Source organism: Macaca mulatta, chromosome 14 (assembly GCF_049350105.2).
Source record: "Macaca mulatta isolate MMU2019108-1 chromosome 14, T2T-MMU8v2.0, whole genome shotgun sequence".
Classification (NCBI taxonomy): Eukaryota; Metazoa; Chordata; class Mammalia; order Primates; family Cercopithecidae; genus Macaca; species Macaca mulatta.
Genome location: NC_133419.1, coordinates 11603781 through 11627904, shown reverse-complemented (window position 1 = coordinate 11627904; position 24124 = coordinate 11603781). Strand labels below are relative to the sequence as shown.

The 24124-nt window shown below is 49.3% G+C and overlaps 1 protein-coding gene across 2 annotated transcripts in view; it reads right to left on the bottom strand.

Moving 5' to 3' along the window:
* The window catches only part of AHNAK (AHNAK nucleoprotein), a 113184-nt gene that overhangs the window by 5090 nt on the left and 83970 nt on the right, over positions 1–24124 (bottom strand). Inside the window, exon 6 of one of the 2 annotated variants that reach the window (XM_077962452.1) lies at positions 4091–4213. The exons of the other annotated variant lie outside the window; for it this stretch is intronic. Coding sequence (XP_077818578.1) covers positions 4091–4213 — 123 coding nt within the window. The remainder of the gene's footprint in view (positions 1–4090; positions 4214–24124) is intronic. 2 annotated transcript variants of the gene reach the window in all.

Genomic DNA, 24124 nt, shown 5'->3' with positions numbered 1-24124 from the left:
GAGTAGCTGGGATTACAGGCGCCCACCACCAACCCAGTTAATTTTTGTACTTTTAGTAGAGACAGGGTTTCACCATGTTGGTCAGGCTAGTCTCGAACTCCTGACGGGTGATCCACCCGCCTCGGCCTCCCAAAGTGCCGATTATGGGCATGAGCCACCACACCCGGCCTCTGTTTCTCATTTTTTTGATTGGGTCATTTTAACTTTTCTTATTGATCTGCAGTACTTCAAATATTCTAGAAACGAATACTTTATCAGATACATGAGACTTGCCTTTTCATTTTTTTTTAATGGTGCCCTTGGATGAAGAGAGGATTTAATTTTGATAAAGTCCAATTCATCGATTTTTGTTCTATGGTTAGTGCTGTTCGCATTCTGTTTTAGAAATGTTTGCCCATCCCTAAGGCCATGAAGACATTCTCTGTTCTCTGCTCATTTTAGTCTTGCTTTATGTGGTATCTTCCTCTGGCATGGAGACAACTGATTTGTTGTTAATTCAACGAGGAGCAAAGGTCTCATAGAAAAACTAACCATGACCGGCTTGCATGATAAAACTCATACGATAGTGACTGCCTGGGCCTTTGGACTAGGCAGCCTGCCATCCTAACGTTGTTGTGTGGCATCAGTAGGTACCACTGCTGACCTGGCTGCATTGCTGAAATCCCATAGGAGGGGTCCCTAACAGAGATGGCATCTTCCAAAGAGAACCAGGAAGGAGAGGGGAGGACACCCATCCCTCCCAGTTTCCCTAGTTTTCTCATCTGTAAAGTGAACGCTGGTTAGTACTCTAAGGCCAGCGCCTTAAACTCGACCCAGCCCAGCTATGACCACTCTGCAAACACATCCTTCCCTATCCTGGCAACTTTGTCCAATCTCCTTCATAAACCCTTTTCCTATGCATTTTGCTTTATCCCTAAGTGTTCCTTTTCATTATCATTTGTCTAACTATTTATTATTTGTACTGCATTTGCGCATTTTTCTTTTTGGTTTGTTTTGGATTTTTGTGTGATTTTTTTTTCTTGAGATGGAGTCTCACTCTAGCATCCAGGCTGGAGAGTAGTGGCGCGACCTCAGCTCACTGCAACCTCCGGGTTCAAGTGATTTTCCTGCCTCAGCCTCCCGAGTAGCTGGGACTACAGGCACCCACCACCACACCCGAATAATTTTTGTATTTTTAGTAGAGATGAGGTTTTGCCATGTTAGCCAGGCTGGTCTCGATCTCCTGACCTCAAGTGATCCGCCTGCCTACGCCTCCCAAAGTGCTAGGATTATAGGCGTGAGCCACTATGCCCAGCCGCATTCACATTTGTGTATCACATTTTAAGTATCTCCTCTCTTCTGTCTTTCCTTCCCTAAAACAGGGTTTCTCCATCTTGGCACTATTCACATTTTGGACTGTGCGGTTCTTTGCCGCGGGGCCATCCTGCGGGTGGCCTGATGCACAGCTATTGTGATTTCTCTCCTTCTTCCCACCTCTCCACTCACTGCCAATCAAGAGGCCTGAGGGAAAAGTGAGGGGGTGGCCGGAGGTAGAATCGTGGCTTCCTCAAGCTCACAGGGGCCTTAGATAGGATCTAGTGCAACCCCCTCATTTTACGATGAGGAAACGATGCTGACAGGGGGAGGGAGAGGATGTGTCAGAGCTGAAAATGTGGGGGAACAAGTGCCAGGCCAAACAGGAAGTCAAAATTCCAGGCCCTGAGGCAGAGTTTCCAGTCCCACCAAGGAACCTGGGATTGCTTCCCACAGCTCCTTCCTCCCTCCCAGCCACGAGTCCCATTCCAGAAACAACCCGTGGCTGGCCAGAGGGAACGGCAGACACAGATCCCACAAGCCCCCAGCAGTGCACACCAGTCTTCATCCCTGGGAGCCCATTTCTGAGCCTCTAGTGGACAGAGATGACCACCGATTGCAGTGGGGATATTTCGTGATGACGCCTGTCCTGATCACATCTTAGTTTAACCCTATAATCAGGAGGGAAATGATGCTCATGCTACCTGGCCACACCTGACCCAATGGAGAAGTCAGGGAGCAACAGAGATGTGCAGAGAGCCAGAGGGAGCCTGGCAGTGTCTGTCCCAGCCCCATCTCCACAAAGGCAGATCCCCAGGACAGTCAAGGGCCTTCAGCCAAAATCTCCCAAGTTAAAGTGGGGGTTCACATCTGCTAAATGCTTACTACGTGCCAGATACTATTTCTCAGCACTTTATAAATGCTACAGGGTGGCTGGGCACAGTGGCTCATGCCTGTAATCCCAGCACTTTGGGAAGCCAAGACAGGTAGATCTCTTGAGCCCAGGAGTTCAAGACTAGCCTGGGCAACATAGAGATATACGGTTTGCATAATTTTTTTTTTTTTTTTTTTTTTTAGACACAGTTTTACTCTGTTGCCCAGGCTGGAGTGCAGTGGCATTATCTCAGCTCACTGCAACCTGCGCCTCCTGAGTTCAAGCAATTCTCCTGCCTCAGCCTCCTGAGTAGCTGGGATTACAAGTATGTGCCACTACACCAGGCTAATTTTTGTATTTTTAGTAGAGATGAGGTTTCATCATATTGGCCAGGCTGGTCTCGAACTCCTGACCTCAAGTGATCTGCCCACCTCGGCCTCCTAAAGTGCTGGGATTACAGGTGTGAGCCACCACATCTGGCCTCTACAAAAAAAAATTAAAATTAGCCTGGTGCAGTACCATGCACACCTGTGATCCCAGCTACTCAGGAGGCTGAGGCAGGAGGATGACTTGAGCCCAGGAGGCAGAGGCTGCAGTGACCTGTGATGGAGCCCCTGCCCTCCAGCCTAGGTGACAGAGTCAGAACCTGTCTCAAAAATAAATATTTTATTTTATATTTTATTTTATTTTATTTTTGTTTGAAATGGTGTCTCACTCTGCCACCCAGGCTGGAGTGCAGTGGCATGATCTTGGCTCACTGCAACCTAAACCTCCCAGGTTCAAGTGATTCTCCTGCCTTAGCCTCCCGAGCAGCTGGGATTACAAGAGCGTGCCACCATGCCCAGCTAATTTTTGTATTTTCAGTAGTGATGGGGTTTCACCATGTTGGCCAGGCTGGTTTCAAATTCCTGACCTCAAGTAATCCACCCACCTCGGCTTCCCAAAGTGCTGGGATTACAGGCGTGAGCCACCGAGCCTGGTCTCAAAAACAAATAAATACATAAATAAATAAATCCTCCTGGAGCTCAGTTCACCCTCACCGAGCCCTCTGAAGCAGCCACTGTCGTCCTCCCCTGTTAGAGATACTGATATGGAACCAGCAAGCCCTTGGTCAAGCAGCAGGGGTGTCATCCCCAGTTTCTTTGGTGGGGTCACAAGTCGGCGCAAATCACCCTACTCCCTGACAACATCAAGCTCACCCTCAACATCGCCATCAGACGCACATGGACCCCCCATGATACAGAAAGATTTGTACACCGAGACCTTATACAAAGCAATGAGTGGCGTTCAAGAGTATATCAAAGGGACAGAATGAGTGCTTTTAACTGTTCCATCTGTACTTATTTCAATGTCTGTCAGCAAAATGCTGAATTTCATTTACAGCAGTGACATAAAGGTTTCTTTTTTAATTAAATGATTAAGATTTTCAAAATAAATCTCTTTAGGGCCGGGCACGGTAGCTCACACCTGTAATCCTAGCACTTTGTGGGAGGCTGAAGCAGGCAGATTGCTTGAGCCCAGGAGTTCAAGACCAGCTTGGGCAGCATGGCAAAATCCCATCTCTACAAAAAATACAAAAATTAGCCAGGCATGGTGGTGTGTTCCTGTAGTTCCAGTTACTTAGGAGGCTGAGATAGGAGGATCACCTGAGACTGGGAGGTCAAGACTGTGGCAAGCCGTGATTGTGCTACTGCACTCCAGCCTGGGTGACAGAGTAAGACTCTATCTCAAACATAAATAAATAAATCTATTTAGAGAAAAATCTTTGGCCAGGTGCAGTGGCTCACGCCTGTTATCCCAGCACTTTGAGAAGCCAAGGCAGGCAGATCACCTGAGGTCAGGAGTTCCAGACCAGCCTGGCCAACATGGTGAAACCCCGTCTGTACTAAAAATACAAAATTAACTGGGTGTGGTGGCACACACCTGTAGTCCCAGCTTCTTGGGAGGCTGAGACAGGAGAATCGCTTGACCCGGGAGGCAGAGGTTGCAGTGAGCCGAGATCGTGCCACCGTACTCCAGCCTGGGCAAGACAGATCAAGACTCCATCTCAAGAAAAAAAAAAAGGAAAATATTAAACAAATGGTAGTGAGAATGGCATGTAGATGAGGATGCATCTGGGTGACCTAAGCCTGGGAAACCTGACTTGAGTCTTGAACATCTTTCTTTCTTTTTTTTTTTTTTTTTTTGAGACAGAGTCTCGCTCTGTCGCCCAGGCTGGAGTGTGGTGGCGCGATCTTGGCTCACTGCGACTTCTGCCTCCCAGATTCCAGAGATTCTCCTCCCTCAGGCTCCCAAGTAGCTGGGACTACAGGCATATGCCACCACGCCTGGCTAATTTTTGTATTTTTCAGTAGAGACGAGGTTTCACCATATTGGCCAGGCTGGTCTTGAACTCCTGACCTCGTGATCCACCTGCCTCGGCCTCTCAAAGTGCTGGGATTACAGGCATGAGCCACTGCACCCGGCCCTTTTTTTGAGATGGAGTTTGCTCTTGTTGCCGAGGCTGGAGTCCAATGGTGCAATCTCAGCTCACTGCAACCTCCTCCTCCCGGGTTCAGGTGATTCTCCTGCCTCAGCCTCCTGAGTGGCTGGGATTACAGGCATGCGCCAGCACACCCGGCTAATAGTGTATTTTTAGTAGAGATGGGGTGTTCTCAATGTTGGTCAGGCTGGTCTCGAACTCCCAACCTCAGGTGATCTGCCCGTCTCGGCCCCCCCAAGTGCAGGGATTACAGGCGTGAGCCACTGTGCCCAGCTGGGTCTTGCCCATCTTGAAGAGAGCTGAACCTGCTAGGGCCTCTTGGGACTGTGCAGTCCCTCACTCACCCTCCCACCTGCCACTCCCATAGCATCTTCCTCGATACAGCCCCATGGACTTGAAAGTCCATCATCAAATGCCCCTTAGCCTCTCTCGGCCCTTTATGCAAGTGGGTTTCTTACCTTGGGTTCACTCTGCTTCTGGTGATGAAAGAGGAACCCAGAAAGGCTGATAAATTACTGAAATCTACAAATAGAAGGCCAAATATGAAGACAGCAAGGAATGAGGAAACCCCACCCCATTCCTTGGACTCAGCCCTGGGCCTCCTGCCCTGGCCAGCCTCGTGAGGCACCGGCTGTAGAAATGTCAGCCCAGGGTCCTCTGCTGAGAGTCCTCTCAGGCATGGTCTGTGAAGGGAACTGCCAGGGCAGCACTCGAGGCCAACGCCGTCCCCCTCCAACGCACGATGGGCACTCCGGGGAGTGTGGTGGCACAGAGCGGCCTCTTGGCTCCAGATGTGGGTCCTACAGAGAGTTCTGGGGTTCAGTGACTCCTCCACCCCCCCAGTCTCATAAGAAACCCCGGCGATAACACAAAAGACTGTTCTTCTTAGGCAGATAGGGAAATGTTAAAGACAATACTCGTAAGTGAGCCTGGGGGGACTTGTCCTATGGGCCGGGACTCAAATCAGCCACCAAACCCCACTGTCGGAGGAGCTTCTCAGAAGCCAGAATCAAACGCCACCGACCCCGTGAGTGCCTGGCCTCTGCCACAGCTGGGTGAGTGCCCAGCCAAGGAAACCTGTGCCCCATCATTCAGGGCATTGTTCTCCCTTAGAAGAGGATCTCGAAAGCAGAAGGAAATTAGAAACAACCGCGCAATGAATACCAGATTCTGCTTTCTCTCTGCTCTCGCTGCCAGGAGATTAGGCAGGGCTGGCTGACAGCGTGCCCCGCCCGGCAGCTGCTCGCCCTCCAGGATGTCCGCGCCGTGGGGAACTGCGGGTCCCGCTGGCCTTCTAGCTCTCTATTTATTTCCACAGTGTCAGTTTTCTTTCTCCTGCTAGATGCGGATTCCTTGAGGGCAGAGTCACATCTGATGCCCTTTCCCATGGGGCACAGCATGCATGCGCGATGGGCACTCCGGGTGCCTCAGTTGATTACCTGATTTCATCTGGGCAGATGTGATGGCACAGGGTGGTGACCCTGTGCCAGATACTTTCCTAAACAGGCATAAGCTCACTGAATCCCAGAGCCTTCCCATGAGGGAGAAACAATCTTTAATCTCATTTTAGAGATGATGAAGCGAAGTCCGCCCAAGGGCAGGACCAATCTGATGGAAGCAGCTTTGCTGGAACCAAATGACTCTGCTCCTCGCCCGTTACCAACACTACCTCCTCCAACAACACAGGAGACGTGCATGGAGCCCTCCTTCGGTCACGGTCCCACCCCACGTGCTAGATAAATAAAGAGGGTGGCCTAAAAGTAAAGATGGCTCCTTCCGAACTCTCACCCTGCGAGACAACAATGATAGGGATATTATGCTCATGCTACTGGCCACATGTGACCCAATGGAGAAGTCAGGGAGCAACAGAGGTCTGCATTAAGGAGGTACCAAGAAGGAGACATGCAGAGCTAGTGTCAGTCAAACCAACCAAGCTTCTGAACATTCCCGCTAAGAACTTCTTTAGAATGCACTATTTTTTTTCCTGTTGGGGCTATTATTCATTTTAACCTAACGTTATGTTTTAAGCCTCCTACGTAAGTACACACCAGCTTTAAATGTTGTGGAATACTGAGCTCATATATCTAGTCAAACTTCTGTTTGCTTTTTGCTGCATCCATAGCTACGATCTGAATAAATAGAGGAGAAAAGTTTGGCTCCCAACCCTACTCCCTGGGCCCCATGCCATCATTCCCCAAAACAAAGGAGGAAATATGCCAGAAGTGAGAGACCAGGGGTAATGGTGAAGAAAAACAACATCCCGGTCAGGCACAGTGGCTCAGACTTGTAATCCCAGCACTTTGGGAGGCTGAATGGGGAGGATCACTTGAGCACAGAAGGTCGAGGCGATAGTGACCCACGACTGCACCGCGGCACTCCAGCCTGGGCGACACAGCAAGACCCAGAAAACAAACCAACAGTCCGGGCGCAGTGGCTCACGCCTATAAATCCAGCACTTTGGGAGGCTGAGGCAGGCGGATCACCTGAGGTTAAGAGTTCCAGACCAGCCTGGCCAACATAGTGAAATCCTGTCTCTACTAAAAATACAAAGCTAGCTGGGCGTAGTAGCGTGCACCTGTAGTCCCAGCTACTCAGGAGGCTGAGGCAGGAGAATCGCTTGAACCCAGGAGGCGGAGGTTGCAAGATCACGCCACTGCACTCCAGCCTGGACGACAGAGCGAATCACCATCTCAAAACAAATGAGCAAACAAGCAAACCAAAACAAAAATATCATCCTATTCGGGGTGGTACTGAGCAGGGGCAGGCTCCCCAGAGAGGGATGGAGGAGGGGCAGGAAGGCATTTGATTAATTTCCTACAAGGAGTCAGCACATTTTGTAACTATGGGCAGGGAAAGGAGAAGAAGAGCTGCCAACCCACCCCTCTGCAGATGAGGTCACAGGCTCGGCGGGCGCCAGTGAAGCCCGGCTGGTAAGTGCTTGACCAGGACCTGAATCTGGAACCTGAAACTCAAGTCCTCTCTCCCCAGCTCAGGGCTCTCCCCCTCTGTCTGGCTCCCCACCTGACTCCACAGGATCTGGTGGCTCTATGCTGTGTGTTAAGTGACCTGCACCCCCTGGATTGCATCCCATAATGACCACACCCATGACTATGTACTGGGTGGTTCCATTCATCCAAACAACAAAACCCAAGGAGTGAGCTTTGTCCTGGTACTTCCCAGGGCACAACCACACAGATATGGACTGGGGATTTCTAAAGGGTCTATTATATCAGATTATTAAAACAAAGAAGCAGGAGAGGTGAAGGTCATGGATTCAATCTCTAAATGAGCCCACTATCACACAAAGGAAAGTAAGGGGAATCCGTCCTGGCTGGGCATCTTCATGTTTCATCATCCACCCTCCTGCCCTCCTGTCTCAAAAGGGTCTTCTCAGAAAAGCCTTCCTGCTTGATCCAGTGGCAACCACACCTCTTGTGCACTCGATGCCACCTCCATGCCACCTCCATGCCTCCTTCAGGACATGGGGATCCATGATCCCATCTTGCTTCAAAATCTTTACCCTCTCTCTCACCAACTCATTTTGCTCAGCCTATAAACATCATCACGTCTCCACGAAACTGAAAAGATCTCCCTGTATCTGCCTCCTGCACCTGGTGATGATGCCACGTCTCCTCTTACCTTCACCACCAGGCTTCCTGGTAGTCTCCCTTCATCTCCTAAACTTCTCCCAGTAATTCCTAAGCCCCTCCCCCCCACAAAATGTGCAATCAAACCCAGCTGCTCTATGGAAACAGCCTTCTCAAGGGCCACACGTAGTCCACTGAGTGTCACATCTAGGGGCTACTTCTCAGCACCCATCCCACTCGGCCCCTGCATCAATTAACCCAGCAGAAAAACTCTTCCTTATGAAATGTGCTAATGGCAAGCGCTATTCCTTCCTTACTCAAAAGCCATTCCCTTCCCCTTGGCTGGAAGAATCCTGTTTGTTCAAGGACAGGAAAGAGATTCTCTGATTTCACCAAGAGAGGCACAGCCCCTGGTCCAAAGCAAGCATGTGTCCTTCTGCCCAGTGGGATCTAGGGGGACATTAGCAGGGGTCGTCTGGGGACGATCCCTCCAACATCACCACCCCACATCCTACCAATAAAAGAGGCATGAGGAGAACGTCTGTTCCACGCTGTTGCTGTTTCCTGCCTTTGAACGCATCATATGAGGATGTGATGCATCCAAGGCTACGAGAAGGGCAAGAGGGCCTCGGTGACACTGACACAGAGCTTTGCTGCTGAACACCCAGACTGTGAGAAAAATCAACCCTTTTATCTAATCACCCGGACAGCTTTGCTGTTACAAACAGTGAAAAGCCTCCCCAGCCAACATAGCCCTCCTCTCTTGGTTACTGCCTCCTCCCTCTGTCCCTCCTTATCAAGTCTCCTTGACAGCCCCTCTGCCCACCCCTTGAATATCAGTGTTCTCCTGGCCCTCGGCCCCATGGACCTCTGAAGTTCACGCCCTCGTCATCTACCTGTTTGTCAACTCAGTGAATACCTGTCAGCACTTTCTATGTTCCAACAGGTATGGTAGAGTTGACACTCTAGTGGGGGAGAGAAACAATAAATAAGATGAACAACTAAAAAATTCCAAGTTGTGATCAGTGTATGCTCGGAATGAGATGACTGGCTAAAGAGGATGCTGAGAGAGCCCGTGGAGCCCCTTAGGTCGTGGACAGTGACCTGAGGGGGGACGTTTAGCTTGAAGTTTGAAGAATGGGAAGGAGCCAGCCACCAAAAGGCAAGGACGAGAATTCCCGACAGTGGGGGACGATGGTGAACCCTGGATGAGGACCTAAAGAAGGAAAGACGTGGCGTGTGGGGACCAAAAGGAAGCCAGTGAGGCTAGAGGGGCAAGAGTGATGAGGAAAGGGGACGTCAGATGAAGCTGGGATCTGGCGTAGAACCTTGTAAGCCACAGGAAGATGGTGGTTGTTATGCTAAGTGTGGCTGGACTTCATTGGATATGAGGATTCACAATCAAATGTGTGTCCCTAAAAGACCCTAGTGGCTAAAATTTGGAGCTGGAAAGATCATGGACCATGCGGACTCACAGTCATCCAGGTGAGATGGTGGTGACTTGACCTGCAGCGGTGGTGGTAGAGATGGAGAGAGTTGGCCACCTTTGTGATGTGTTTCCAATGTGGAAATGATGGGACTTGCTGACAACGGGATGTGAGGGCTGAAGAAGAGGGAGGCATCGAGGATAACACTCAAGTTTTCTAGCTTGAAGGCGGGCGGGTTGATACCATTTGTTGAGATGGAGAAGAAGGTTCAGGGGTGAGGGAGGCAAATCATTTTGGAGCTCCACTTTGAGTTCCATTTGGGAAATGCTGAGCTTGAAACGCTTGAGAGACGTCCAAGTGAAGAAGAAAGGGGCAGCTCAGTGTTCAAGGCTGGAGCCCAGGGAGTTGGGAATTGTCAATCTACAGATGGTATTTAAAGTTCCGGGAAGGCCAGGCGCGGTGGCTCACGCCTGTAATCCCAGCACTTTGGGAGGCCAAGGTGGGTGGATCACGAGGTCAGGAGATTGAGAACATCCTGGCTAACATGGTGAAACCTCGTCTCCACTAAAAATACAAAAATTAGCCAGGCGTGGTGGTGGGTGCCTGTAGTCCCAGCTACTCGGGAGGCTAAGGCAGGAGAATGGAGTGAACTCTGGAGGCAGAAGCTGTAGTGAGCCGAGACTGCACCATTGCACTCCAGCCTGGGTGACAGAGCAAGCCTCTGTCTCAAAAAAATAAATAAATAAATAAATAAATAAATAATAATAAAGTTCTGGGAATGGGTAAGGCTCACCACGCAGAGCCATCAGGTCATTCGAGCTGCAAGTAGCGCTCATTTATCACTTCTTGCTCTCTCTTCTCACGGTGTGAGGTTGTCACAGGCTATCAATTCTAAATCCAGTGTATTTCTGAAAGCTACGCTCTCTCCTTCAGTTTCCTGGCTGGGGCCCTTCCAGCCTTCACCTCGCCTCCCCTGGAGACTTTCCATAGCCACCTGGCCTTGGTCCCTCCAGCTCACCTGCACCCTGCCACCTGTGGGGTCTGCCCCCTGCTCAGCTGTAGAAAAGCTAAAACCAGAGAGGGAGGCAGGAGGCAACCTCAGAGAGGCAGCCGTGGAGCAACACCAGGTGGGAGCAGGGTCACCCAGGCCTGAGCTGGAGAGGGGCCAGCGACCAAGAGAGAACCAGGTGGCCGGCTTATAACCACAGCAACAGGGGAGAGCAGGGGCAGAGGCTGGTAGTGCACCCTATTCTGAACTCTACTCTGATGAAATGGCTTTATTAGTCCAGCTCACTGGCACTAACCCAGGCAGTTTCAAACCTAAAGGTACCACCCAACAGCTGGCATGCCAGGGGACGCTCATGAAAGCAAATAACAGCAAAAATAACAATGACTAACATTTATTGAACTCTTCCAATGTGGTGGTTCGTCCCAGCTCCACTATGTGACCGGGCTTGGTGAACTCTCCTAGCCTCATCTGTAATGTGGGATTCAATCACTCATAAGAAAGTATCTTAGCTGAGGCCTAGCACAAAGAAAATGCTCAGTAGTGAAAGGTATAATTGCTGTGAATATTATTACGATTAAAACAAAAGTCAACTCGTGTCTTTTGCCTGCATGAAAATCTCCAGTGGAGGCAGAGTGCAGTGGTTCACATCTGTAATCCCAGCACTTTGGGAGGCCGAGACAGTGGATTGCTTGGGCCCAGGAGTTCAAGACCAGCCTGGGCAGCATAGCAAGACCCTGTCTCTATTATTTTATTTATTTTATTTTATTATTTTATTTTATTTTATTTTGACGGAGTTTCGCTCTTGTCACCCAGGCTGGAGTGCAATGGTGCGATCTCGGCTTATGGCAACCTCTGCCTCCAGGGTTCAGGCAATTCTCCTGCCTCAGCCTCCCGAGTAGCTGAGATTACAGGCGTCCACCACCACACCTGGCTATTTTTTTTTAATTTTTTTAAAAATTTTACTTATTTATTTATTTGTATTTTAAGTAGAGATGGGGTTTCACCACGTTGGCCAGGCTGGTCTCAAACTCCTGACCTCAGATAATCCAACCGCCTTGGCCCCCCAAAGTACTGGGATTAAAGGCAAGAGCCACAGCCCCTTGCCTCTATTTTAAAATAAATAATAGAAAATTTAAAATTTAAAAAGCTCCAGCAGCTCCCTGCCCCCAGACATAAGACTTCACCATCAGCCAGCCCATGCAAACTACAGCTCCAGCTGTGCCGTGTCCCTCACCATTTCCTGAAAGTGCCTGCACCGTCAGACCTCCCAGCCTTTGCTCCCGCGGTCTCCCTTGCCTGCAATACCCTCCTTGACCTTCTCCACCAGGGAGGAGAGAGGAAGTCTTTAGCAGAGCAGTCCGACGGCCGACAGCCCTAAGCCCATTGGACTCTCAGACTGGGACACCTCTCTCGTCTTTGCATTCTGGGCACCTAGCGCAGCACCAGACGCTCAATAGATGCTGACAGCAGAAATATTAAAAGCTTGTTACATTTTTAACGAGTAGAGAAGGTGGGTGGCAAGCTCAGTTCAAGATTCCAGGAAGAGGCTGGGAGCGGAGGCTCACGCCTATAATCCCAGCACTTCGGGAGGCCGAGGCGGGCGGAGAAGAGATGAGACGGAGACCCATCCTTGGTACATGGAGATGATATCACTGACCCAAAGCTAAGCAGGGGGCAGGCTCAGATGTTGGTTCTTCCTGGAATCTTTTTTTTTTTTTTTTTGATGTGGAGTCTCGATCTGTCACCCAGGCTAGAGTGCAGTGGTGCAATCTCGGCTCACTGCAACCTCCACCTCCTGGCTTCAGAGCAATCCTTGTAACAAGACTTCAGTTTAAAGAAAGCCAACAACATAATGTGTTTAGGAACCCAAGACCAGAGCAAAATGTCGGGTCAGAAAAAGGCCCTCCTCCAGCCCCACTTCCCATCCAGGACCCTCCTCCTTCTCAGACACTCACCCTATGTCCATTCTAGGTCCTTCCCAGCTGACAGCCTGGCAGGATGGCTGCCAGTAATTGCTAGAAATGGTTGCTTAATAGGATTATCTCAAAGATCAAAAATCTTCCATCTAAAAAAAAAAATTGGCTGGGTGTGATGGCTCATGTCTGTAATCCCAGCATTTTGGGAGGCCGAGGCAGGCGGATAACTTGAGGTCAGGAGTTCAAGACCAGCCTGGCCAACATGGTAAAACCCCGTCTCTACTAGAAATATAAAAATTATCCAGGCATAGTGGCGTGCGCCTGTAATCCCAGCTACTCAGGAGGCTGAGGCAGGAGAATTGCTTGAACTGGAAGTCAGAGGTTGCTGAGATCAGAACTCTGAAGTCAGAGTGAGCTGAGATCGAACCATTGCACTCCGGCCTGGGTGACAGAGCGAGACTCTATCTCAAAAAAAAAAAATTAATATCATAGGATAGATGGCACTTCAGAGCTCGTAACAGACAACTAGCAAACTAATCTTAAGGAGCCTGCCTGGCAGGGCACAAATCCCACCCCAAAGAGTGTAATGACAGTAACAGATACATTTATTAAGTACTTCCTTTATGCCAGGCAGTTTACATTTGTAATCTCATGTTATCCTTATAGCAATACTGTGACACACATGGCTTATTATCTCCATTTGCAGCAATAGGGAAACTGAGGCCAAGGAAGTGCAGCCAGTCAGTGAGAAAGCCAGAACTGGATGCAGGCTGTCCTGCTCTGGAACCTGTGCTACTCAGCCCATTCCATTGCATTATCTGCAGAGAGGGTCCATGCTGTGATTCCACAGGTCAAGGGCTGAGAGGTCCGTTGGATTCCTGTGGTTTCTCGCGAGCTGCTATTATTGGTTGTGTGGGCGGATGGGTGATTGGAGGCAGAACAGGAAGGAGCTGCCAGAACAGTCACCCAGGGACTGCCTCATTCAAGCCCTCATGTTCATGCCATATTTTTATCTTGGCCTTTATCTAAGTCTTCTCATGCTTAGGGATGACCCAGATTGATAACAGCAGGCATCTTCAGCAACCTCTGCACCCTGAGTCTGAGCTCTTCCTGAGCTCACACAATGGGACAGGTGAGATGGTAAAAGGTGTTTCAGGCCAGGCATGGTGGCTTACCGCACCTGTAATCCCAACACTTTGGGAGGCCAAGGCGGGTAGATCACTTGAGGTCAGGAGTTGGAGACCAGCCTGGCCAACATGGTGAAACCTCATCTTTACTAAAAATAAAAGAAGTAACCAGTCGTGGCGGCACGCACCTGTAGTCCCAGCTACTTAAGAAGCTGAGGCACAAGAATCGCTTGAACCCAGGAGATGGAGGTTGCAGTAAGCCAAGATCGAGCCACTGCCCTCCAGTGGGCAACAGAGCGAGACTCTGTTTCAACAAAAAAGGTGTTTCAGCAAATTTTGCAAGAAAAATATGAAAACCCTACACCCATCTACTGCCCAAAACAAAGTCACATGTCCCAGGAGCATCCCACCTCCAACCTCCCCCGCATCTATATACTTCATTTCCAGAGGAATGTACACCATCACCTCAACGGCGCGTTGGAAGGAATGTGTCTGCTTTATCCCGCAATGCAGACTGACCTTTCATCCTCAATGCCTTAAAGCTCATCATTACTGCTCTTGCCCAACTCATCATCAGCTTCCCTGATGACCACTTCAGCTCCAGGGTAATCTCTTCCACCTCATCCTCGTTCAAGGAGAAATCGTGACATTCAGCGATTTGGATTGTGGAAGTCAAATAAGTGGTAACAATAATAAGAATAATAATTTAGCTATAATTTATTGGGTACTTACTGTGTGTCAGGAACATGACAACTCAGAGATAAGGAAACTGAGGCTCAGAAACACCCCAGTAGACCCAGCTAGTCAACAGCAGAGCCAGGATTCGAACTCAGGACCTGAACTTGGCACTGCACCACTGCCTTGCAAGAAGGCTCCAGTCTGGTGTCTTTAAGAGCTGAGAGAGCATTCAAGGGTGTCTCAGTCCACCAAAAGGTGTGGGTGACTTGGGAGCCTCTGGAAGTCAGAGGTAGTGTTTAAATTCTAGGTCTGCATTTAGCGGGCTATGTTCTAGAAACACATCTCAACAAAAGGATTGTATCTAAACACACATGGCCGTGTGCACAGTCAGAAATTCTAAATTACTTCCCAAGGCTGCCCAAGAATTTGAAAAGAATCCCTCCCATCTGGCCGGGCGTGGTGGCTCACGCCTGTAATCCCAGCAGGCGAACCACGAGGACCAGTCTGACCAACAAGGTGAAACCCCGTCTCTACTAAAAATACAAAAATTAGCCAGGCATGGTGGCGCGAGCCTATAATCCCAGCTACTCTGGAGGTTGACGCAGGAGAATCTGTTGAAACCAGGAGGCGGAGGTTGCAGTGAGCCGAGATGGCACCACTGCACTGCAGCCTGGGCAACAGAGCAAATCTCCACCTCAAAAAATAATACTAATAATAAAATAAATAAGAATCCCTCCCATCTTCATGAAATTCTGAAAAACCAATCTAAATAACAACACATAATGTGAATAAGGTGAAGGAACTGAAATGTTTCATAATGAGAGCTGGAACTTCTGACCTTCATTCCAGCAATATTTTCCCAGGATGACATCCTTGAGACCCGCTCCTTTAGCCAAAATTATGGGGTAAGGAGATGTCAAGCCCAGAAACCCCCAGCCTTTCACAGGGATAGATCTGCCACGGTTATGGGGAGAAGAGTGGGAGGGGGAGGAGAAGAGGAAGAAGAGGGAGAAAGGAGTGAGAGGCATTTAATGCGTGACCTCCCCACACTGATCATGGGATATGTAGGAAACTGAAACGCCTGCCCCCATGTCTGCTCCAGCCCCTCCTCAAACGGCTCCAAGAGGTTGAGAACCCACACCCTCCTTAAGTGATCTCCACTGAAGACTCAGATTTGCATTTCTTTTTATTTATTATTATTATTATTATTATTATTATTATTTTGAGATGGAGTTTTGCTCTTTTGCCCAGGCTGGAGTGAAGTGGCACAATCTCGGCTCACTCACTGCAACCTCCGCCCGATGGGTTCCAGCAATTCTCCTGCCTCAGCCTCCCGAGTCGCTGGGATTACAGGCGTGTGCCACCACGCCTGACTAATTTTTGCATTTTTAGTAGAGATGGGGTTTCGTCATGTTGGCCAGGCTGGTCTCAAACTCCTGACCTCAGGTGATCCACCTGCCTCGGCCTCCCAAAATGCTGGGATTACAGGCGTGAGCCATCACGCCCAGCCACGTTTCTTAAGGAAATGCACCAACTAGCTCGGCTAAAAGGCCTGAAATTGCTTCAGGATACTTAATGGAATGGCCCCCTTAAGACAGTCTCCTGATCCCATAAAGGGTGGGCCGACTGGTGGCCCAGTGCTGGCTCCCCATTTTGCCTTTCATTTTATTCCCCCCAAGCCACAGTCCTTAAAAAATGTGGCCAGGCGCGGTGGCTCACACCTGTAATCCCAGCACATTGGGAGGTCGAGGCAGGTGGATCTCCTGAGGTCGGGAGTTCGAGACCAGCCTGACCAGCATGGAGAAACCCCGTCTCAACTAAAAATACAAAATTAGCCGGGCGTGGTGGCTCATGCCTGTAATCCCAGCTACTCAGGAGGCTGAGGCAGAAGAATCACTTGAACCTGGGAGGCGGAGGTTGCGCTGAGCCGAGATGGTGCCATTGCACTCTAACCTGGGCAACAAGAGTGAAACTCCATTTAAAAAAAAAATTAGCTGGGCATGGTGGCAGGCACTTGTAATCCCAGCTACTTGGGAGGCTGAGGCAGGAGAACCACTGAATCTGGGAGGCAGAGGTTGCAGTGAGCCAAGGTCTCACCATTGCACTCCAGCCTGGGTAACAAGAGCAAATCTCCATCTCAAAAACAAACAAACAAACAAAACATACAAAATTAACTAGCTGTGGTGTTGGCTACCTGTTATCCCAGCTACTTGGGAGGCTGAGGCAGGAGAATCACTTGAACCTGGGAGGTGGAGGTTGCAGTGAGCCAAGATTGCATCACTGCATGCCAGCCTGGGTAACAAGAGCAAATCTTCATCTCAAAAAAAAAAAAATACAAAATTAACTAGCTGTGGTGGTGGGTGCCTATAATCCCAGCTACTTGGGAGGATGAGGCAGGAGAATCGCTTGAACCTGGGAGGCGGAAGTTGCAGTGAGCCAAGATCACGCCACTGCACTCCAGGCTGGGCAACAAGAGCAAAACTCTGTCTCCAAAAAAAAAACAAAAGAGTAAAGTCAGACACACAAAGAGACACCCGGAGTACATGAGCACAGAGGCAAGAGCACGTGAGGACGCAGGGAAAAGACAGCATCTGCAAGCCGGGAGAGGCCTCCAGGGAGGTTAACTCTGCCGACACTTTGATCTTGGACTTCCAGCCTCCAGAATGGTGACAAAATAAATGTATGTTGTTGAAGCCACTCAGGCTGTGTTATTTTTGTTACAGCAGCCTGAGCAAAAAGTGCAGCCCTCATCATTGGCCTTTGCCACTTTCTGTGGCTGATAATGATAATAAAGTTTAACCTTAGTATAGGTCAAGCACTGTGCTAGGTGGTCTTCATGCTTTAGGCAGCTTGCATGCTTATTTCATTCAATCTACTGACAACATAGGGAACATTATTACCCCATTTTACAAAGGGGGAAATGGACACTCAGAGAGATGTTAATAACTTGCCCCAGAGCACCCAGCTGACACATGACTGAGATTTCAACCCAGTTGACTGGGTTGACTCTCAGACCAGCTTGACCCTGATGGACACTCCTTGGCCAGGTGTGAGGCTCGGCCCCATAGTTACAGGCTGCCATTCGAGACTGGTCTCCCTAGAACCTCTGTGGTGGCATGTCACCCCACGAGCCCATCAACTTCATGTCCCACAGCAGAGCCCTGCCTCCTCTGAAGGCCTGTAGGTCGTTTAGTAGATCTGGTTCAGAGACTAGGAATTCACATTTATAAGCCCCACCCCTGCCACCACCTATAGCTGAGTCTGGAGCAGGTGGTTCAGATAGTCATCATTCCTTTCCTTTCCTCTCCTAGGGATGCCTCCAGCTCTTTGTCCTTTGTCAGCAGGAATGAGCCCAGGGAACAAGCAAGCCCTTTACCTGGAGTCACCTGACCTCAGGAACGCTTCAAATCATCCCAGTAATGAAGTGCCCTAAGGACTCTAACTCATTGATTCACCTTAGAAAAGGCTTAGTTCAGGCCGGCACGGTGGCTCACGCCTGTGATCCCAGCACTTTGGGAAGCTGAGGTAGGAGGATCACCTGAGGTCAGGAGTTCAAGACCAGCCTAGTCAACATGGCGAAACCTTCTACTGAATATACAAAAGAAAGCCATCTGCTAAAAATACAAAAAGTATGCTGGGCACAGTGTAATCCCAGCACTTTGGGAGGCCAAGGCAGGCAGATCACAAGGTCAGGAGATCGAGACTATCCTAGCTAACACTGTAAAACCCCATCTCTACTAAAAGTACAAAAAAATTGGCCGGGCGCGGTGGCTCACGCCTGTAATCCCAGCACTTTGGGAGGCCGAGACGGGCGGATCACGAGGTCAAGAGATCGATACCATCCTGGCTAACACGGTGAAACCCCGTCTCTACTAAAAAATACAAAAAACAAGCCTGGCGAGGTGGCGGGGGCCTGTAGTCCCAGCTACTCAGGAGGCTGAGGCAGGAGAATGGCGTAAACCCAGGAGGCGGAGCTTGCAGTGAGCTGAGATCGTGCCACTGCACTCCAGCCTAGGCGACAGAGCAAAACTCTGTCTCAAAAAAAAAAAGTACAAAAAAATTAGCCAGGCGTGGTGGCATGCACCTGTAATCCCAGCTACTCGGGAGGCTGAGGCAGGAGAATCGCTTGAACCCGGGAGGTGGAAGTTGAAGTGAGTCGAGATGTTGCCACTGCACTCCAGCCTGGGCGACAGACTGAGACTCTGTTTCAAAAAAAAAAAAAAGAAGCCAAAACAAAATACAAAAATTAGCTGGGCACGGTGCCACAAGCCTGTAATCCCAGCTACTCGGGAGGCTGGGCAGGGGAATAGCTTGAACCCAGAGGTGGAGGTTGCAGTGAGCCAAGATCAAGCCACAGCACTCCAGCCTGGGTGACAGAGCAAGACTCCATCTCAAAAAAAAAAAAAAAAAAAAAAGGAACGAATAGCCTTAGTTCAGCAAATTAACATGAAAACAGAAAGCCAAATACCGCATGTTCTCACTTATAAGTGGGAGCTAAACGCTGAGCACACATAGACATAAACATGGGAACAAGAGATACTGCGACCGCCAGAGAGAGGAGGGAGGAACGGCGACATGGGCTGAAAACTACCTACTGGGTACTATGTTCACCACCTGGGTCCAATATCCCCATGTGACAATCCTACACATGTACCCCTGTATCTAAAAGAAAAGCTGAGATATATATAGATATATATAGATATATTTTTTTGAGGTGGAGTCTCACTCTTGTTGCCCAGGCTGGAGTGCAGTGGTGCGATCTTGGCTCACTGCAACTTCCACTTCTCAGTTTCCAGCAATTCTCTTGACTCAGCCTCCCAAGTAGCTGGGATTATAGGTGCCCGCCAACATGCCCGGCTAATTTTTCTGTATTTTTACCATGCCCGGCTAATTTTTCTGTATTTTTAGTAGAGACAGGGTTTCACCATGTTGGCCATGCTGGTCTCGAACTCCTGACCTCGTGATCCACCTGTCTTGGCCTCCCAAAGTGCTGGGATTACAGGCGTGAACCACCACGCCGAGCCTGAAAAACTGAAATTTTTTTTTAAAAGAAAGAAAAGACTTAGTTCATAAGCAACAGAACTGATAGCTGTCCACCAAGAATAAGAACAGGACCACTCCTTCACCCCCCTGTCAGAAGGTCAGAGCTTCAGTGGGCCTTAGGGACGGTCCCTCCTGATCCCTTCACCAGAGGGGCCACATGGTACAGTACAGAGCGCACCATGGTTCTAAGACGGGAGAGTCTGGTGTAAGCTGGAGTGGACAGTCACTTTCTGCAACTAATTCACCCTCCCTACAAGTCCTCTGCTGGAAAATGCCAAGTCACCCCTTATAATCAACAAAGCCAAGCTTTGTAAGTACTAAATTACTTTGGAGGGTGGGAGGAGGGCAGAAAAAATGGCCAGTACTCGTTATAGCTCTCATTTCACTGTGTGTATCAGGGTTAATTAGTTCCCTACCTGGCTTCTTCTGCCTGTGTTATAAACGTCTTGAGACAGGAGCCAGCTCTGTTTCCTCCACCGCCCCAAAGACAGGAGCTAGTTCTGTTTCCTCAAGGTGTAGGACCTGAACCACCTGCACCAGATTCACCTGGAGGGCTTATTAAACGTGAATTCCTGGTCCCTGCTCCAGATTTACTGAAGCAGACGCTCTAGGGCGGGACCTAGGAATTTGCCCCAAGTACCCCAGCTGTTTCAAAGTCCATTGCTCTGCTGGCTTCTATGTTTAACCGTGGCCTGTCCCACTAAGGAAGCTGGCCAGGCCCTGATATGGAACTAGGTAGGGTGCCACCTGTCCTGGTTTGGACTAAGGAGTTTCCTAGGATGAGCCTCTCAGGGTGCTAAAAGCAGGACAGTCCAGGGCAAAATGGGATGGCTGGTCACCCCAGCACCTCCCCAAACTCCCCACACATGGGGCAAGGAGCAGGGGTTCCCAAGCTCACAGGTAAGAGGGTCCCCAGAGCACTCATGCTTGGTGTTGAAATGCACCACAAATGCACTCACAGTTGAATGTGGACATGGGTGATATTTTGAGATTTCACAACACTTCACATGAAAAAATAAAGTCAGACCACAGGGAACTGACTCAGGGCACTGGAAATGGATCCTGCTTCTCCAGCCTGTCCCCTGCCCAAAACCTTCAGTCTACACTGAAAGCAGCCATCACTTACCCTGAGCTCACTGTTCCTTCAGCATCAGGGGGTCACCCCTGGGGAGGAGGAAGTCATGAAAATCATGGGATGTCACGACCAGACACTCTCCTGGAGCTCACACAGCCCTGGCCCCTCATTTCTCAGGAGAGAAAACGAAAGTTCAGAAGGGCCCAGTGATGAAGAGGCACACAGCCAGCCAGCCCGCCCAGAGATGAATGACCTCCACACCTCCACACAAGCCCTTCTGCTGAGCAGAAAATGACAGGAGCCGGAAAAAGCCCAGAATATTCATTGAGAAAGAGGTTAGATACATAGAATGGTCAAAACAAAAGAGCCTTAAGGGATCATGGTCCCCTAATCTCCTGCATGTCACGGATGAAGAAACCAAGACACACAGAGGTCAAATATCTTTCCCAAGACGACATACAGGAAACCCCTCTTACAGGTCATTTAGGGTCTGTCCACAGTGGCTTTAGACGTGTGTACCACCAACAACTCTTGGCCAGACGTGGTGGCTCACACCTGTAATCCCAGCACTTTGGGAGGCTGAGGTGGGTGGATCACCTGAGGTCAGGAGTTCAAGGCCAACCTAGTCAACATGGTGAAACCTTATCTCTACTAATAATACAAAAATTAGCTGGGCATAGCTATTCGGGAGGCTGAGGCAGGAGAATCGCTTGAACCCAGGAGGCGGAGGTAGTGGTGAGCCGAGATCACGCCATTGCACTCCAGCCTGGGCAACAAGAGTGAAACTCCATCTCAAAAAAAAAAAAAAGAAAATGGCCGGGTGTGGTTGCACGAGCCTGTAATCCCAGCTACTCAGGAGGCTGAGGCACGAGACTTGCTTGAACTGGGGAGGCGGAGGTTGCAGTGAGCCAAGATCACACCACTGCACTCCAGCCTGGGTGACAGAGCGAAACTGTGTCTCAAAAATAAACAAACAAAAACCATATCTGGAGACATGCTGCATCTGAAATGAGAGACTTTCATGACCATGTCCAGAGAAAGGGAGGACGAGAACACCAGGAGATGGACTGGAGACCCTGATCCACAGACAAAACTGGAAGCCTTCAGCCTGGGAGAGCTCTCCAAGAGGCAGTGTGGACACCAGGCCCAGCAGGAGTGACTTTACAGTAGCAGGGAGCGGCTGGGGTGACCTTCACTTTTTACTTTAAAACAGCTTTTGAGTTGTATGAAATAATTGATTAAAATGTTTAATTTTGCGATATCTTTACAAAAATGATTAAAGGGAGAAAAATACCTTTCTTGAGCAGATTGTGACAGAAGAGAAGGAGAGCAAGCCCCGAGTTTTGGAAAGCAGACGGATAAGGATGGTGGAATCAGCTGCTGAGATCCAGGAAAAAAGGACAAAAGTCCCCTGGGACCCAGAGATAAAGTGGTCTCAGGTATCCTGGAGACGAAGTGGCTATCATGTGGTAGAGTGGGACTTCAAGTTGCGTTTTTTTTTTCTTTTTTGAGACAGAGTCTCGCTCTGTGGCCCAGGCTGGAGTGCAGGGGCGCAATCTCGGCTCACTGCAAGCTCTGCCTCCCGGGTTCACACCATTCTCCTGCCTCAGCCTCCCAAGCAGTTGCGACTACAGGCACCCGCTACCATGCCTGGCTAATTTTATTTTATTTTATTTTATTTTTTTTAGTAGAGACAGAGTTTCACAGTGTTAGCCAGGACGGTATCGATCTCCTGACCTCGTGATCCGCCCACCTTGGCCTCCCAAAGTGTTGGGATTACAGGCATGAGCCACCGCGCCCGGCCAAGTTGCCTTTTTTTTTTTTGAGACGGAGTCTCACCCTGTTGCCAGGCTGGAGTGCAATGGCACCATCTCGGCTCACTGCAACCTCCGTCTCCCAGGTTCAAGTGATTCTCTTGCTTCAGCCTCCAGAATAGCTGGGATGACAGGCGTGCGCCACCACGCCCAGCTAGCTAATTTTTGTATTTTTGGTAGAGATGTGGTTTCACCATGTTGGCCAGGAGGTCTCGATCTCTTGACCTCGTGATCTGCCCACCTCAGCTTCCCAAAGTGCTGGGATCACAGGCGTGAGCCACTGCGCGTGGCCCAAGTTGCCTTTTTATGTAAATTAAGAAGAAATCTAAATTTAATCAATCTGGAGATCATAAAACATTTCCATTTGTCAGAGTCAATAGTTAGAGAAGGGCCAAGCCTTAGGATTTTAGAATTAATTCCTAAAAAGGATTTTAAATTCTCCGTAATTGAGAACTCAAAAATACTGCCTCCATAACCAGCCTGGCCAACATACTGAAACCCCATCTCTATTAAAAATACAAAGATTAGCTGGGCATGGTGTATGCCTGTAATCCCAGCTACTCGGGAGGCTGAGGCAGGAGAATCACTTGAACCCCGGAGGCGGAGGTTGCGGTGAGCCGAGATGGCGCCACTGCACTCCAGCCTGGGAGACAGAGCAAAACAACATCTCAGGAAAAAAAAAAAAAAAACCTTCCACAGGATAGTTCACGGTGAAATGGGAATAATCTTCCAGGAACTGATGTCTTTGTGGTTGGCCCAGGAAAAAAATACCATGGCCATGTGGAATCCGTGGGGAATAAATGAGTCATTTTATAGGGAAGAATTTCCTGAATAGCTGAAGGTGAAACCTTTATGAGATGGGCATTTAAACTTTTAAATAGAAGTCTTTCTAAAATGGCCTCTTGGCCTCTGCATTCTAAAATACAGCACAAGGCACATTATTTCAACAATCCCATTTTTAAGGTGGCACCCTAGAGCCTGCTGGCACCTGGAACTCCTCTTTTCAGCATCTTGCTTTCCCTCTCTCACCACAGTCCCCCACCCCAACCCCCACCCTCCACGCGCTGGGCCTCCCCCACCCAACCTCCGCCCTCCCATCTCATCTCAACTCTCTGGTCACGCCTCAGCCCTCTATAGCACTGACAGTTATTCAGAGCTCAGCGGCCACACCCAATGGATCAGCAGTTTTCTGTCTCTATTTGTGAAAGCTACAGAACTGGAAACTACTGAAGACAGTCCCAGAACTAGGCTGCGGATAATTATAGCAAAAGGCAACGTTCCTTTGCCACAGCACACTTGATTTACATATTTTAGGAAGTCCTTACACCCTCAAAGCAGCCAAGCACAGGTGGTTTTAGCCACATTTTTACGACGAAACCAAGTTTTACAGGTTAGATGAGCTTTGTAAAGGCACCTGGTTGATAAACGGTAGAGAGATAACCTAATCCAGATCCTCTAACGCTAAATCCACACACGTTGCTACTTCTTGAATCACCTAATCTTAATGATCAGTTATCTAAAATCCACCCAGCGAATGGGCAGAAGGAGTAAAAGTTGATTATCTGGTTACAAAGGGTTTCGACAATGTGACTGGTCTGGTGTCATTGTTAATAGCCCGTAGGAGAAGAAATCATTGAGGATGGAAGAGTTTTGTTAATTTAGTTTCAGAAGAGTTGGCTTCAGGTGGTGGTTCACGCCTATGATCCCAGCACTCTGGGAGGCTGAGGCAGGCCTCACCTGAGGTCAGGAGTTCAAGACCAGCCTGGCCAACATGCAGAAACCCCGTCTCTACTAAAAAT